At 44.5% G+C, this 17,702-nt stretch overlaps 2 protein-coding genes across 15 annotated transcripts in view; one reads left to right on the forward strand and one right to left on the reverse strand.

The window, feature by feature from the left end:
* agfg1a (ArfGAP with FG repeats 1a) overlaps positions 1 to 17,702 on the forward strand; it is a 39,921-nt gene that overhangs the window by 17,897 nt on the left and 4,322 nt on the right. For 12 of the 14 annotated variants that reach the window (XM_085184837.1, XM_085184845.1, XM_085184846.1 and 9 more), the window contains one exon: positions 1,821 to 2,661. The exons of the other annotated variants lie outside the window; for them this stretch is intronic. In XM_085184837.1, coding sequence (XP_085040963.1) covers positions 1,821 to 1,880 — 60 coding nt within the window. In that variant the 3' untranslated portion in view covers positions 1,881 to 2,661. Of the gene's footprint in view, positions 1 to 1,820; positions 2,662 to 17,702 lie in introns of those variants that run through there. 14 annotated transcript variants of the gene reach the window in all.
* slc19a3a (solute carrier family 19 member 3a) lies at positions 2,739 to 5,487 on the reverse strand. Its single transcript, XM_085184857.1, has 7 exons — positions 5,136 to 5,487; positions 4,592 to 4,827; positions 4,026 to 4,509; positions 3,699 to 3,777; positions 3,376 to 3,568; positions 3,091 to 3,232; positions 2,739 to 2,999 (listed from the first exon to the last, which is right to left on the reverse strand). The coding sequence occupies exons 1-7, from the start codon at positions 5,280 to 5,282 to the stop codon at positions 2,850 to 2,852; spliced, it is 1,431 nt and encodes a 476-aa protein (XP_085040983.1). The 5' UTR covers positions 5,283 to 5,487; the 3' UTR covers positions 2,739 to 2,849.

A 17,702-nucleotide genomic window follows, 5' to 3' on the forward strand; every position in this document is an offset into this window, starting at 1 on the left:
CTTCCATTTCTGAATGATTGCTTGAACAGTGCTCCGTGGGATGTTCAAGGCTTGGGAAATCTTTTTGTAGTCTAAGCCTGCTTTAAATTTCTCAATAAATTTATCCCTGACCTGTCTGGTGTGTTCTTTGGACTTCATGGTGTTGTTGCTCCCAATATTCTCTTAGACAACCTCTGAGGCCGTCACAGAGCAGCTGTATTTGTACTGACATTAGATTACACACAGGTGCACTCTATTTAGTCATTAGCACTCATCAGGCAATGTCTATGTGCAACTGACTGCACTCAAACCAAAGGGGGCCGAATACTTTTGCAAACCACTGTAATATCTTGCGTCTAAGCAGCTGGGCGTCTTCAGTTCAGTCCTTGTGCCTGAACATTTTCAGATGTTTGTTTAAGCCACTTGACCTGTCAATCATTCAAGTATGAAAAAGGTGACTAACTCAATGCATGACCCAGTGTTTCTACACATAGCAGACTTGGAAATGAACCAGAACAGATTATTTAGTTGAATCTGTGAAAAATGCCAATAAAAACATAGTTTGATAGACATAAAATGGTACGTGTTAGGACAAAAAAAATAAATAAATCTACCGCAGACAAAAAGTATAATGAAAATTAAGAAAAAGATTTTTTTTTTTTTTTTTTTTTAAATCCAACAAGAGCTGACACAAGACATAAGAGCTGACCCTCATCATCTGACGCTTCAGTTGATCCATCAGAAATAGTCTTAGTGGAAGGGTGGCCGACAAGAAGCCATTCTTCAGAAAGCAGTATGTTCAAAAAAGTCAGGAGAGGGTCCCACTTTGTTTACAGACATCTGTAAGACACTGTGGAGACTGGAGCCTACCCCGGCTACCCGTGAGAGGCAGCCAGGCTTTTACAGGGCTAACATGCAGAGACAACCATTCACACTCACACCTATAACTCGTGCAAACATGGGGAGAATATGCAAACTCCACACAGATAGTGGAGTCGAACTCAGGACCTTCTGAACCACTGTGCTGCTATATTTGTCACCATGACAATGATCCTAAACACACTGCCAAAAGCAAATCTGATGGAAAACCATGCAGTGGAACACTATCAGTCATGGATTGGCCTCCCCAGAGCCCGGGCCATAACATTATTGAAGTAGTGTGGAATCATCTTGACAGAAAACAGAACAAAAGACAGCCAACATCCAAAGAAGAGCTTTGAATGTCCTTCAAGAAGCCTGGAGAACTATTCCTCATGACTAGTTAACGTAATTACTAGAGAGCTGCCAAAGAGGGTTTAGTCTGTGTTGAAGAATAAAGGTGGTGATACAAAATTTTGACTTTGGTATATTAGAACCTGTACAAACAGTTGTTGACTCATGCTGTATTTTCCTGTGTGTCACAGGAAAAGTGTTTCACATTTGAATAACATCCTGCACCTGTTGATAACATAGATAAGCTAAAGCTTTATTAGTCCCACACATGGGAAATTTGTTGTGTCACAGCAAAACAACACAAATGAAAAAAAAAAGTATAGGAGAAGATAAAAAGAATAACAAACTATATGCAATAGAATAAAATACTACGAGGTGGACCGAGACTTTTGCACAGCACTTTTGATCTGTGTTTGACATAAAAAATAAATTAAGAGACTTCAGTTCTTTGTGTAGATTTTATTGTGAGGGATGGCTTTTGGTTTTTTTTTTGGGTTTTTTTTTGGTTTTGAATAACCAGCCCATTGCTCTGGTGAACAGCCATATAGCTAGCATACTTTCTTCTCAGTTAACACTGGACAAGACCCTTAGTACACAGTCTCACTGCGTGCTTCCCTTTTTCGTTCTAGGGTGCGGGTCCACCTGCGCAGTATCCAGCTGGAGGCTCTTCCACAAACCCCTTCTTATAGCGGTCCATCATGTCAGCTGCACTACAGGGTCAACAACTGGCACGCTTGCACCTATTGCACTGTTTTTGTTTCACAAGTAGCTTTAAAAACACAATGTTTGTAAGAATTTGTATTTTCTATCGCAGTTTGTCATAAATGGAACAATATGCGACACAGTCGTGCTGACACTGTCGAAGGCTACAAAACAGTGATGGTGTGTGCAGAGGGGGAGGTCGATGCCCTCCCCTTTATTTAACCTGTGAACTAGCCTGGCCTCTACTGAGCCACAATGTATAATCAAACTGGTTGAAAACTAAGTTATTGCATACAGTATATCCCATTCATTATGCTGCAATTCTGTACATTTTTTTTTCTTTTAGGAAATTAGCTCTTTGTGCATATCAGTATTTGTATCTAACACACAGAATTTGCTAAGACAGAACTGTTGCTTTGAAAAGCTAATGGGTACTGCCAGTTACTGTATTTGTAAAGAACCAAACTATTTGTGCAGGACCCTTTTAGACAAACTGTTCTCACTAAGGAAATGAATATATTCTGTTGTCAAGGTGGGGTTAGGGTTAGCAGGACTGAATGCTACATCAGGGATGGGTGGGGTGGGGTGGGGGGCTCGTTTCTCTGTTGTCTCCGCCCTGCTGACAGAGTTGCAACACTTCAAATGACAGTCAGAAGAAATGGCTGATGAACTGAAAACCACTTACTTGCATTGGGTATTAAAAAAGTTTAAGTTAAGGTGTAAATATATACAGTATATATATTAAAATGAATTTTAAGTAAAAAGAAACGACCAAAGCATTCATTTATATGGATGTATGAAACATTCTTTTATTGTTTTTGTACAAAAAAATGATTTCTATTCATCATGTTGAAGTAAGTAATTTAAATACTTTTTTTCTGCTACTTATGAACTAATGTGAGGTCAATTTAGGGATGGGAAACCATAACTGACACACTATAACGCTCTATACGTGTTCAGAATCTGTGTTCTTCGCTGCCTGGAGTTTCATCTTTGTCTGGAGGAATTGTCTCTTTTCTGCTTCTTTGTGCTCTCCAAATACTGAACAGACCCCGAAGTAAAAAAACAACAGAGATGACCAAGAAGTAGCTGGAATACACGGTGAACTGCAAAGAAGAGTACATGTTTAAAAGGTTAATGACACTAATGGACAAATAAACAGTGCTGCTGTACATATTTTGTGATCTGATGGCTTACCTGGGGAATGATGGCCAGGCCTAGCCCTCTACTGTCAACTACAACAGACGTGATAATCGTCTGTAGAGCCAGTGCTCCAAAGGTATTTGCCCCAAAGACTAGTGCATATCTTTCCATTGAGAGATCAGCTGCAATCTGATACCTGCAAGCATAGAATTTGTCTTAATCCAAAGGTTGGTGAGGTTTTTTTTTTACTTTTTTTTAGGTATTTTGCTCTTATATCTGCAATAAAAATCAAACTAAACTGAGGTAAAGTATAACCCTGATGTGACTTGACACTCTTACATTGCTATAGTTATCAGCATCATGTACAGTGACTTGAAAACGATGTAACCGCTGTAGCAGACCCAAATGTTGCCAGTGAAAGTCATGAGGAACAGTGAAGCTGCACTCAGTCCAGAGAAACCACCCAGGGCCAGCTCTCCCCACTCCTCCCATCTTACCTCAGTAAAGCCTATCCCGTAGGCAGTGGCTGCACCTGGAAAGCATGTACATGTGGGATAAGACAAATTAGGACAGCTGATTAGGTACTGAGAAATATTATTTGTCCCCGATACCTTCCATTTGATTTAGGGAGGGGGGGGGAAATGCCATCTAATGTTGCTTACTTAAGAGGTTTGAGACTGCCTCCACGCCTCCGTTGTAAATGCTGAAGTTCTGAGAAGGCTGCACGTGCTCCCAAAGCACCTGTGCAGTATGGTGTGGGTATCATTAGGTTGTTCAAGGATGTGTGTGTGTTTAATTATTTCTGTTTAAAATATATATCTAAAATGCCTTTTATTAACACAAGAGAAGGCTTCAGCAGCTACAAGGCACTACTTGTTCACTGCAGGTACACCCATTGTAAAGCAGCCCCCAGTAGCAATTTGGATTGCTGCAGTGATTCAGATGTTTTTACAGCTCACATTTTTGTTTATGCTGCCTTCATAACTGACCTGCACATAGTTGACAGTCTGGTTATACCCACAGGTAGCCATTGCCCACCACACAGACCAGTAGAGCAGCTGTCTAGAGGAATAGCAGTGGCGGAAATCCCTCCACAGCTGGAGGAGGACTTGGCCGCAACTCTGCGTAACGATAGATTCCTCAAGGTTCTCAGCATCAGGCTCTCCTTCTCCACTCTCCACCATTTCACCTCCTCCATCTTCCAGTGATGCATTTATTGTGTTTGACTGTTCTGCTACAGTCTGTCTCCCACGTCTTCGATGAAAGAACATGCTCTTCTGTGGCATTGGCAAGAAGAAGGAAGTGAGGAGAGCGATGGCAGTGAGAACCAGAGTGAACACCAGGATGTTGTTGTATGACATGAGGTCGAAGCTGACAAGCAGCTGACCCAACACAGAGCCCACTGTATACCCCAGGAGCTGGACACTGCGGCTGTAAGAGGTGGCCTTCCGGTATCTCTTCAAATCTATTACACTGTAATAAAGAGCATATTCAAAATGTCAAGTCTCCCCTGAGCAATGCTAAAAATCCAAATCTGTGAGATGTACTACATGACCTGTAAATGTAGGAGAAGTAGGCCACGTCGCTGGCTGTCACAACTCCATAAAAGAACTGTGTAGCCTGCATGGCTGGCACACTTGCTGTCCACAGCAGCAGTGCTGTGGTGATGAAGAGCATAACACACTGAAACACCACTACAGGCATGTAACGCAGCCAGTCAGTGAGAAGGAACACCGGCACTAGCACGGACAGATAGGAGTATGTCCAAACTGGGAAAATTTGATTGTTGACCTGACAGGGAAAAACTCATCAAAGGCAGGAAATGCATGACTTTATAGCAAATGATTAAAGGTTTTAGAATCTTGATTGGATTTCTATCACTTAGATTTTTTTTTTTTTTTTAAAGATGCCAGTTATCTCTCTGCTATGAATCACCAGCTTGTGTGTGCGTGTGTGTGATTATTTGTCATTGCAGCATGTACAAAAGAGCAAGTTACCAACTTTTTCACCATAAGGACCGAAAAACTGAAAATCATTTCTTTTCTAAGTCTGTTTTGATCGAATTACACTATAGCCTTTCTAGCATATGTCATATATACCTGCTCAGTTGTCAGATTCTTATCCGGTCCTGTCAAAAATGGGATGAGAAAAGGCTCCAGTGGTTTAACTGTGCTGAAGAATCCATAAATGCAAAGCAGAATAGTGGGATACTTCCAGTCTGATCTCCACTTCTTCACTGCCTCCATGTTGGCTTTCCTGTTTCATGTGTGAGTGTGTGATGGGGATAAAATACCTCACAACTCTCTAGGCATTTTGTTAATCAGCAACCTGGTCAAAGAGCAACACAATCTTGGTGACACTCTAGCACAAGCTGAGATAAAACTTTGATAAATTAAACAAGTAACCGCCCCAAACTCTGGACTTTAATACCAATCAGAAGTAACTGTTTTATTGTGTTGTTTGTCTTCCTGCCTGGGTTGCAGATAGCAAAAATACACAACACATAAATGTTTGCTTTTCAGTGTATAAACGTTTAATGTTACAGTTTGTAGTGTTTAAGAAAAGCATATTTACAAGCTCTCGTTACTTAATTTACAGCTGTTTAAGGTAAATTAGTTCCAATCTTCCAAAAACCTGTTGGGCACTGACACAGGTCAGAGACGCTCTGCAGCAATCACCTCCTCGACACACTCAGGTTCCTTGGCTTCCGTGTGCCGGGGACAGATACGACACATAATACTAAGCATTATTAGAATTATTTTACCTATGCTATGGCAGTGAATCACCTGCATCAAATAGACCTGCGTGCAACAGCTAATTATAACCACCAGGTGTCACTCTGTCCTCACATTTCAGTGCTTCAGTTAAGCAGCAGCACGCTGAAGGGGCCATCGGGTTCTTGACTTGAAGACTTGAAGAAAAATGTACTTTTAAAGTACCTTTTTTGCGCAATACTTTTTACTTTTACTTGAGTACATTTGTGAAGAAGAAACGGTACTTTTACTCCGCTACATTTGCAAAATTTGACTTGTTACTTTTTTAAAAAAATAATTAGTTTAACACAGGGGCGTCGAACTCCAGGCCTCGAGGGCCGGTGTCCTGCAGGTTTCAGATCTCACCCTGGGTCAACACACCTGAATCACACGATGAGTTCATTACCAGGCCTCTGGAGAACTTCAAGACATGTTGAGGAGGTCATTTAGCCATTTAAATCAGCTGTGTTGGATCAAGGACACACATAAAACCTGCAGGACACCGGCCCTCGAGGCCTGGAGTTCGACACCTGTGGTTTAACACATTAGATAACATGCCGCCAGTGGAGTTTCCGGTAACTTTTTTACCAATGAGATGTGGCCGTTCAGTCACATGACCAGTTTGAAAGTGGCGGGCAGAGCGGCCCAAGCATTTAAAAGTAGCAGACACACGGAGAGAAGAAACGTGAAAACATGGCAGAGCCAATTGTCTACGCTAGAGCTGAAGAGGATGAACAGCATTTTCCTCACATACAAAGAATGTTTCGCTTAAAAGCAGTACAAAAGAACAGCTATGTCTTCATTGTCGGTGTCTTCAGTGAGACCCAAAACAAACCAACTTTTCAGCGTGAAACAACTCAACTCGTGAATCCTGAGGAAACGGTAAGTTTTCTCTAAATATCTTTTTAGCTGTGGTTAGCTGGATGTCAGTCTTATGTTACAGCAGCTGTTTCGAGCTCGATCTGCGAGTCATATTTTCGGCGCTACGATGTAGTGAGACAAATCTGTGGGTGTTTTGTGCAGCTTTGGCTGTCCTGTTAACTGCTCGCTGGTTAGCCTATAACAGCTAGCCTGGTTAATGACGCTAGAGTTCCACAAACATGCAAACAGCTCGTCTCTACTGCTTTAACTGTTAAAACAGAAGGTAATACTGCGGCTGACAGGGTTTATTATGTGAAACAGCAGTGTTGGAAAGGCTGTCAGCTGTGTGCCCCCTTGTGGCAAGAGAGCACAGCTGCACTATTGAGCACATGTTCCAGTGATCAGAGTTTATTTGAGCTAACACAGGGCAAAAGCCACCTGGCAGACTGACTCAGCAGGGGATGTCTACACACGGTGTGAGTCGTGTGCGTCGCTAAAGAACTGTGAGTAGATGTGGAGCCCTGCCTGGAAAGGACAGTTTTAGTCTTTTATGCCATTTGGACATTTAGTGGATGTAGGAGTGCAATGTGTATTGACCTGTTCGCTATGTGGCTAGTTCATGCTACTAATGGTACTTGTTATGCTACATACTTGCTAGCTGTAAGCTAAACCCATTTGGTGTTTTGTGATATATTGTTGCTGGGTGTATTGGAGTCAGTGTCATGTACTGTAAGGTTTTGGGAGTAGTGTATGAAACTTGTGCATGTAGATGTTTATATAGGAATTCCCATTTGTAGCTCTGGTTAGATTTGAAGAAAGCTAATGAATCATAATTCATGACTTAGATGTTTATTACATTCAGTATTCTGTATATGTTCTGTTCACAGACCACACCCACACCCCTCACCACTCTGTAAGCCTGCGGTTGCATTACTGTGTTGCTGTACTGTGCTGTTAAGCTGAGGAATCACCACTCTACAGTAAAGACGGTATAACCTTTATCTGTGCGTCCTGTGTGTTCTGACCGACACCCCAAGGTGAACACCACTGCTATTCAGCCAACGCCTATACAGTCCTGGGTTCAACCCAAATTAACATTGGTCCTTCGAGCCGGATGGTGCTTTCCTTGGATCCTAAAGATGCAGCCTAGTTTCTTCTCCAGTGAAGATGTCTCAGAATCAACTCGCTCAAGGCGCCAAGTACAACCTCCCCCCTACCTTGCAGATTATGAGGTGAGCTTGGTGGGCCACCAATGAGACATGACATCCTACCGTCACTCGTACACACCACAGTATGCACCCGGGCTAGAAGAGCGAAAGCAGTACGTGTCATCGGCAGTGTCTGTACAGACCTCCCGCTCATCTAGCCCAACAAGTCAGCCTGGATGGGAACACACCATGGATGAATGGACCGCATATCATTGTATCATACTACAATGATATGCGGCAGCATGTGTCCAGTAGGAATGGCCTGACCCATCAGCCTCCTTCTCCTTTCCATCGACCATGGGAAATGTCTGCGGTTTCGGGTTCGCAGTATGTAGTTACGCCCAAACACGAGAACCAGAAAGAGGTGGTTACCTGTCAGAGCAACGGGACCAGAGACCACCCCCAACACAGGTACCCCCTCTGTCTTCCTCCCAACATATGCAGCCCATCAGTGTCCCCACAATTAGTTCCCATACACGTAGAATAGATGCACGAACGAGTCCGTGGCCGCAGTATGACAATAGGCAGGACATCCATGCCTAACAAGAATACCAAAGGCCATACTTTCGCCCACCAACAGCTCAGAGTATTCCACCCAAGGATACTACAATGATTGATACATTGGATAGGATGATGGGTGAACTACAGCTGTTAAAGGAGCAGACACTGACAGCTAGTCGGCTAACCCCGCCATTCCCTAACAGTGCACAGGGGTCCAACTCCAAGTATTCCTGATCTCATTAAGAAGGACCCAAGCAAGTTTGCCCGGTTAAAGATTGCACTTGACAATCTGCTGCCACCAGATGGGACAGAGCTTTTCAAGTTTCAGATACTGATGGATCATTTGAAACTAGATGAAGCCCGTCTCATAGCTGATGCATACCTCAATTCTCCATCCCCCTATACTGACACTATGACAGCACTATCGGAGAAGTTTGGTTAGCCCCACCAGTTAGTCCTCAGGTAGATTGCCAGTGTTATGGATGCACCGGACATTCGTCGCGGGGATGTGGAGGATTTTGAAAGATTTGCACTGCAGATTCGGGATCTCGTCGGTATGCTGAAGACCCTTGGTCCAGATGGCGAAGTGGAACTGAAATGTGGCTCTCATGTGGCATGGCTCCTCAGTAAGCTGCCAGCTGAAATGAGGTCTGAGTTCCGGAAATGAAAAAAACCCTTCAGTGGTGTGGAAACATTATGGGTTTGCGGAGTCAGACGTGGATCAAGTAAACTTTGCTACAGTGTCGTAGCTGCACCACAGAGCAACACTGCAAAGTTCACTAAGCATAGATGTTTACATTTTTCATTTACTTTTTATATTGCAAACATTTGCACTGTTATCAGTATTTGCACACTATTTTATATTATTTTTTGACAATCTTTAAAGTCATTATTCAATACATTGTTATTGTTAAAAAAATATCGTCAAATAATTGAGATCTCAATTTCAGTGAAAATAATTGTGATTATTGCAATTGCAAAAGCAATTATTATGATCATTTTTGCCATAATCGAGCAGCCCTATGGCAGATCACATCAAGCAGCACAGTGAAATCTGAAGAAAGCTTGCAGCCTATGTCAAGGCAAACACCTTCAGATCCTGCATGAGGTCAACGTCAAGAGTGTGAATGAAGGTACTTGCCTGGTGAGCTCTGCAACTGATATACTCCACCTAGATAAACCTTCAGATTCTACCCGTGTTCTAAGTGATTAGAGTTCTCCTGAGAAATGGTAAAAAAAACTCTGGACACTTATGCCATCCTGGATGATGGCTCTGATCACACCATGCTGCTCAGCCACTGGGCCTAACAGGCACACCTGAAGACCTCGCCTTGAGAACTATCTGTCAGGATATCCAAGTTTTACATGGGGCCTCCGTTTCATTCACACTGTCCCCTATCATGCAGCCCCAGAAATCCTTCCACATAGCTAATGCCTTCACTGCTCAGCGGCTTGGCTTAGCTGAGCATTCATATCCAGTTACCATGCTCAAGAGAAGGTACAGACATCTGAAGGACTCGCCCCTACAAACCTTCAGCAGAGTTTCACCCCTGTTGCTAATTGGGGCTGATCACCCACATCTCATAAACCCTATAGAGCCGGTGCGCTTTGGATCACCAGGAGGGCCAGCTGCAATCCGAACCCAACTGGGATGGACTCTGCAAGGGCCTGCAAAGTCACTTGAGTCACAGTTAGAGTCTCAACAGTGTCTGTATACCTCCTGCAGCCCCCTGTCTGTTGAACTCCAGAGGAATGTGGAGAAGCTGTCGCAAGTGGATGTTCTACCCTATAAGAGTAAAAAGGAGGTGACAAGGTTGAGGGAGGATCATGAAGCCCTTCAGATACTGGAGGCCAGAACAAGGCGCATGGATGTTAAGGGAGTGCTCCGGTATGCCACACCCTTATTGAGGAGGAAGCATGCACCACTTTTTCAGGCCACCCAAGAAGCGACACTGCCCAGCCTGAGGAGTATGGAGAGACGTCTGAGCAAAGACCCGGTTAGGGCTGCTGCATATATGGCCGAGATTGAAAGGTTGGTGACCTCTGGGTTTGTAGCCAAACTGCAACCGGAGGTTGCCTCTCAGAGCCAAGAGAGTTGGCTCATCACATGGTCCAGCACAATGGCAAGAATAGAGTGGTCTTTAATTGCTCTTTTCGACACAAGGGACTTAACCTGAACGAGTCCCTATTGCCTGGCCCTGTCCTGAGCCCTTCTCTGGTTGAAGTGCTCCTGCGCTTCAGAGAACACAGCATTGCCATCAGTGGTGACATAAAAGGAATGTTTCACCAGGTGTGCCTACTCCTGGAAGATAAACCGCTCCTGAGGTTTCTTTGGCGCAATATGAATCAGGATGAGCCCCCTCACAGCTATGAATGGCAAGTCCTTCCCTTTGGGACAACATGTAGTCCCTGCTGTGCCTCCTTTGCGATACATCAGCATGTCCTCCTGCATAGTGAACCAGGAGAGGAGGTGAGGTTCTCCATCAAATGGAGATTCTATGTGGACAACTGTCTACAGAGTGTTTCATCGATTGAAGAAGCCCAGCAGTTGGTCAAGAAACTACGGCAGCTTGTGGCTTCCTGGGGCTTTGAAATTCGGCAGTGGGCTAGTAATAGGCCAGAAGTGATTAGTCATCTGCCATCCGAGGCACGGTCAGACAAACTGGAACTTTGGCTGTCACAGGACCGACAAGAAGCGCATGAATTAACCCTGGGACTGAACTGGAACTGTGAGACGGACACCCTCAGCCTCAAGCACCGACCCATTGACTATGGAGAGCCCACTATGAGGAACATGTATCAAACCCTGGCTAGTCAGTACGACCCACCTGGGTTCATCATTCCCTTCACCACCCGGGCCAAGATTATTGTACAGCAACTCTGGGACAAGCATCGAGATTGGGATGACCCCCAGTTACCTCATGATTTGCTGCACCAGTGGAAGACATGGAAGGGGGAGTTGGTGCATTTATCAGAGTTAACATTGCCACGATGTTACACACTGCCGCACATGGATCAGTCTGACATTGCAAGAGAAGTACATATCTTTTGCGATGCATCAGAGCGAGCCTATGGCTCTGTGGCTTACCTGAGATCAGAAGATCATTACGGTAATGCGTAGCTGTCATTCCTCTTGGCCAGATCACGGGTTGCTCCAAGGAAGCAGATATCTATTCCCAGACTCGAACTCTGCGCCGCACTCACTGGAGCCAACTCGCAAAGCTACTTCAGACAGAGCTAACGTTCAAGGTGACCACATGTACGCTGTGGTGTGATTCAACCACTGTCCTCAACTGGTTGCATTCCACAGCCTGCCATTTCAAGGTTTTTCGTTGGCACCAGAATTACAGAAATTCAAGAGCTTACTAACCCCAAAGACTGGCAATATGTGGATTCTACAAGAAACCCAGCTGATGACATCACAAGGGGCAAAAAGTCTCACTGAACTGGCCAGCCCAAATAGGTGGACTCAAGGACCAGATTTCCTCCTCCTACCTCCAGACCAGTGGGCCTCCTACCCATCGTTGAGTACATCAGGCTCAGAGGATGGCACCGAGCTAAAACGCTCTGCCATATGTCATATGGCTAACACGACCCCGAGTAATCAAACCCCAGAGGCCCAGCGGTTCAACACATGGGCAGAATTAGTAAAAGCCACAGCTAAGGAGATTCAAAATGCAGCAATACAGGGTGACCCAGCTGGGAGTAACTCACCTACTGCAGGGGCCTACACCGAGGCAGTGCAACGGGTCTTGAGACAGATTCAGATGGACTGTTTTCCAGAGGACTACCACCTACTACAGGCAGGCAAACCTATACCGGCTAACAGTCGGCTTCTATGCCTAGCACCGCAGTATGATGCCAATCATAGACTGATCCGGGTTGGTGGCAGGCTGCGGCGAGCAGAGAACCTTGATCTGTCTGTTGTACACCCTGTGGTCCTGGATCCCACCAATGTGTATACCAAACTACTTATTCAAGATGTGGATGCACGTCTCCGTCATCCTGGCCTAGAGAGAGTATTCGCTGAGCTTCGGCGGACTGTATGGATCCTGCGAGGTAGAGAGGCCGTTAAGCGGCACCAACATAGTTGCATGGATTGCCGTAGCTGGAGGGCAAACCCAGCTTCCCAGCAAAAGGCTGACCTGCCGCCTGCCCACCTCAGGCTGTTCAAACCTGCCTTCTATTCGACCAAAATAATGTCAAGAGATGTATTCTAAGACACTTCTTCAGCTGAGAATCAGTGAGGAGAAACACACAGTTTTTACTTGCAGCAAGGGCAGCCACAGAGCACCCGCACGAGAGTGAGAGCTCAGGGACTTGCGCTCTGCCACTGGCCTGGTCTTTATTTATAGACATCAGTGGGTGTTTGTTCCTTACATTGGAATGTGGATGTGTATACGTTGGAATGTGGATGTTCATATGTGTGTGCGCGCGTGTGTGGGGTCAGAGTGTGACCCCATAAAGACTTCCCTAAACCTGATGGTCTGGAAGTCCAGCAGTTGTTCTAAACAAAAGGCACTTAGCCTAAAACAGACATAGATACGTTTATCCTACCACAAAACAATAAGAGAAGGTACGACCTCTCCCATGCTCCCAGGATGTGGGTGTGAATGCCAGAGCACTCTGGAATGCACACAAAGTCTTGTAGTGAACAACAGCCTAAGACATCAAAAGGTCAACATGCAGTATTCTACCATATGCAAACTCATATCATTAAAAGATTATACTGACTACTAAGTACAATTTTCCATTGACAATAGGCAGACGCAGGGAGAAACGATGGGGCATTTTGTTTAAGTGCCTCTCTACTCGGGCCGTTCATATAGACCTCCTGACATCCATCGACACTGACTCCTTTTTGATGGCCTTCCGAAGGTTCATCACGAGTAGAGGGAAACCGGCAGAAGTTTACTCGGATCAGGGGACAAACTTCAAAGGAGGGGAAAAGGAGTTCCAGCAGGCGTTCTCCAGCATGTGTCCAGACCTCCAGCAGAAACTGGCTATGCAGCAGGTATGTTTCCGCTTCAACCCACCTGCAGCACCCCACTTTGGAAGCACTTGGGAAAGAGAAATCAGCTCTATCAAAAACGCCTTATACACCTCTGTTGGCTCTCAGACCGTGAGTGAGGAAGTACTCAGGACCGTTCTTACAGAAATCGAGGGTATCCTGAATGCCAAACCCCTAGGTTATGTTTCTGCGGATGTGGCTGACATCGATCCAGTGACCCCTAACTACTTGCTCATGGGGCGGCCTGACAGCTCCCTACCTCAGGTAGTGTATCCCGAAGAAGAAGCGCTAGGGAGGCGAAGATGGAGATATTCGCAAATCCTGGTGGACAGATTAATAATAATAATAATGGATTGCATTTTATATAGCGCTTTTTGGGACCCCTCAAAGCGCTTTACAATATCACTATTCATTCACTCTCACATTCATACACTGGTGAAGGCAAGCTACAGTTGTAGCCACAACTGCCCTGGGGCAGACTGACAGAGGCGAGGCTGCAATATCGCTGCCATCGGCCACTCTGGCCATCACCAGTAGGTGGTAGGTGAAGTGTCTTGCCCAATGACACAACGACCGAGATTCTGGTCATCTTTCATCAGACACTATTTGCTTAATCTCCCAACTCGGATGAAGTGGCAGAGACCCATGGAGGACATAAAAGAGGGAGCGGTTGCTCTGCTGGTGGATCCACAGCTACCCAGAGCATCATGGCAGATTGGGAGAGTGACGAGGATTCTTACTGGCTCTGATGGCCACACCCGAACGGCAGAGGTGAAGATACGTGACAGAACATACACCCGGCCTATAGTACGTCTGATTGTGCTTCCAGCGATCAAGGATGAGGATGACCAGGTGGGGGATCCCTCGTCTGTATAGTCAGCCTTTCCATGGAGCCAATTTGCACCGCAAATTGGGGGGCGGATATGTTGGAAAGGCTGTCAGCTGTGTGGGGGAGCCCCCTTGTGGCAAGAGAGCACAGCTGCACTATTGAGCACATGTTCCAGTGATCAGAGTTTATTTGAGCTAACACAGGGCAAAAGCCACCTGGCAGACTGACTCAGCAGGGGATGTCTACACACGGTGTGAGTCGTGTGCGTCGCTAAAGAACTGTGAGTAGACGTGGAGCCCTGCCTGGAAAGGACAGTTTTAGTCTTTTATGCCATTTGGACATTTAGTGGATGTAGGAGTGCAATGTGTATTGACCTGTTCGCTATGTGGCTAGTTCATGCTACTAATGGTACTTGTTATGCTACATACTTGCTAGCTGTAAGCTAAACCCATTTGGTGTTTTGTGATATATTGTTGTTGGGTGTATTGGCAGTCAGTGTCATGTACTGTAAGGGTTTGGGAGTAGTGTATGAAACTTGTGCATGTAGATGTTTATATAGGAATTCCCATTTGTAGTTGTGATGTTGTCATTCTTTTTGCTCAAAGAGCAGGTTCTGAGAACTCACGATCGCAGTGCACTTCCCCAAGATGTGATCGAATTTGCGCTCAAAGGTGTTATTCGAGCTAGCCCCTCCAGATGTAATCCAGTTTTCCACTCAGAGGTCTTGTTCTGAGTATTCACGGCAGCCGTGCGTTCTCCAAGGTCTTCTCTGTGCTGCACTCAATGAGCCCATTTTGAGAAACTCACGCCTCGTCCCATCATTTCAATCCCAGCGGGCAGCCTTGTGGGGGTTTGAACAGCCGGTTCCACTTCCTTAATTCTTCGATAAGCCAGGGCCAAGCCAGCTCCAATCAGCAAGAACCCTGTTATCATGGTTCCGAATAGGTAGATATCTTCAGCAGCCAGGCTCACCCGAGCCCAGACTTCTCGTTGAGAAGGGGTGTCAATTGCATTCAGAGACCAGTTGATCAAATCCATAATTCCTCTTTTAGGTTTTAGAGAACAGACTGTGAGAGAGTGTTCCAGGGAAAAGTAAGTAAAAACACAAGACAATACAAGGACATAAGAAGTTAAGCAGGGAAGATAAGGGCAGGAGAGGAGAAAGTGCGACCGCCTTCGCTGAGAGCCAAGCAGATTCATGGTTGTTGTAGTCGTGATAATTTTGTGAGGCCATATTGAAAAGCCTCGGATACGTAAGCGTAGAGCTGCCACCCAGGCAAAAGCAAAATAGAGCTATATCACGTTATAACATGAAAAGTATATTGCTCTAACAATATACTTTTCGTGTTTGTACAATAGACTATTATGTTAGTACAATATACCTTTCACGATTGAACAATATAATATCACGTTATTACAGTATACATAATTATCACATTCATACAATATAAATATATTGTACGGACGTCATATTATATTGTTCAAATCCGAAAGGTATATTGCAGAAACTTTTAACGTTATAACGTGATATAGCTCTATTTTTCTTTTGCCTGGGTGGCAACTCTACGCTTACGTGCTCAGATGAGCTTGCCAAAGTTCTACAAGTTGTGTCCAGATCACACGCTGCACTGCCGTGCTGCTCCACCTTTTCACTTTCATTTCTGTGTTTGTGTGTGTGCAGTGTGAGAGGCTGCGTTGAGGGGCGACAGGATTTCAAACAGGTTTGATTATCTTGTGACCATACGATTGATGATTGGGAGCTGGTCGTGAGGTTTTAACTGCTTTTCGTTACCCCATGTATACTACATGATGCAAGACACACGATTAAGGCAAAACTCGGGCCGACAGTGTATACAGCACTATAATGACCAGACCTAATTCTTTTGAAAACCATACATCTTTCCACAGGTCTCCACTTTATCAGACATCACCTAGACACAGAGCTGGATAAGGCCAGCACAAACAGCGGCCTATTCGACGAAGATGATGGATCCATGGGGTCAGGAAAGCCAGAGGCAGGGGAGCTTGAGAGGTACCTTTCATGTCCATTCACTGGAGGTGTGGATCTATGGCATGGCTTTCCTCACATCAAGAAGCTGTCAATCAAAGTCAATACAGCTCTCCATGCATCTGGAGCTTGTGAAGGACTTCTTAGTCATGCAGGACTCCTGTTCACTGCTAAACAGTTACAGCTTCACAGAAAGAACCTTGAGAGCAAACTGCTGCTGAAGCTTAACTATCACCTCACTGACTGAAGAAATGGCACATTTTTGCTAAATATCCAGAAATAAATGCACACTTATACAATTTATGGTAAACTGAGCTGCCTTGTATGAACATATGTTGAAGATGCCTCGTTTTAATGTTTTCTCTGAGGCTGCTGTGCCATTTGGAGCAAAAATGAATATAAAGTTTACAGCATATCTTGTCACTGGAAATTGTTTGCACTGTTTATATATTTATATTATTTACTGTAGATATTGGTGAAAAAGGCTTTATGTTGTGAAAAACTGAAATCTGGAAATTAGAATTGTTGTGCCTTATTTTGTTGATGTTTTTACATATATTCCTTTTGAAAATACTAAAATTTGTATATTTATTTATTTTTGTTTTTTTGATAGCATTTATTTATAAAATAAATCTGACATTTTAAACAGTTACTCGCTTCTTGAGTAGTCTTTTCTAAGTACTTTTTTACTCTTACTTGAGTAACTGTTTTGACAACTACTTTTCACTTTTACTTGAGTAATAATATTTTAAAGTAATGCGACTCTTACTTGAGTACAATTTTTGGATACTCGACCCACCTCTGCTGTAATGATGGTCTGCAGTGAGAGGGCTACAAAAGTGTTGATCCCAAAAGTCAGAGCATAGCACTCCATGGAGAGGTTAGAGGCGATCTGAAACCTGAATTATGAGAGATTCAGCACATACTCTAAGACTGCAATAGATTTGTGTGGTAATGAACCACTAAGCTGACTCTAAACTAATATTGTCATCCTTTCCTCTGTATTGAACTGACAAAACAGTCAGTTTGAATGAATTCTTTAAGTTGTTCTTGTCATTTTTAAAACACATTTAGAGGAGCAGCGTGGAGGAATTCTATCATGCACTTATGTTGTGATGTGATGAGGAGCATGTAACAGGATTTAAATATGACATAACCGATGTAGCATACCCAGATGCTGCTCGTGAATGTCATCAGAAACATAGCGCCTGACCCTATAGCTGAGAACATCCCCAAAGCCAGCTCTCCCCACACAACCCAGGTCACCTTGATGTAGCCCACAGAGAAGGCTGCTGCAGCACCTGGCCCATGAAGAAGAAAAATAAAGCAATTAGTCTGACATCCCACCGGATGGCGCCTCCACTGCACATTTGCATCCTTCCCATTGTCATTCCCTGATTTATCCATTACTCCTAACCTCCCTTTAACGGGAGAATAAAGGGTGCGGTGGCCTCATGCACACTCATGCATTTCCTGGCCTCCACAACGCTTGCTT

The sequence above is a fragment of the Neolamprologus multifasciatus genome, chromosome 14 (genome assembly GCF_963576455.1).
Source record: "Neolamprologus multifasciatus chromosome 14, fNeoMul1.2, whole genome shotgun sequence".
In the NCBI taxonomy this organism is placed as follows: Eukaryota; Metazoa; Chordata; class Actinopteri; order Cichliformes; family Cichlidae; genus Neolamprologus; species Neolamprologus multifasciatus.

Coding starts and splice junctions, on each gene's coding strand:
- slc19a3a (XM_085184857.1), bottom strand. CDS start 5,282: ATGGAGGCAGTGAAGAAGTGGAGATCAGACTGGAAGTATCCCACTATT. Junction 3,778..4,025: donor AGACTGTCAACTATGTGCAG/GTCAGTTATGAA, acceptor CATACTGCACAG/GTGCTTTGGGAGCACGTGCA. Junction 3,233..3,375: donor ATGCTGATAACTATAGCAAT/GTAAGAGTGTCA, acceptor CTATGCTTGCAG/GTATCAGATTGCAGCTGATC.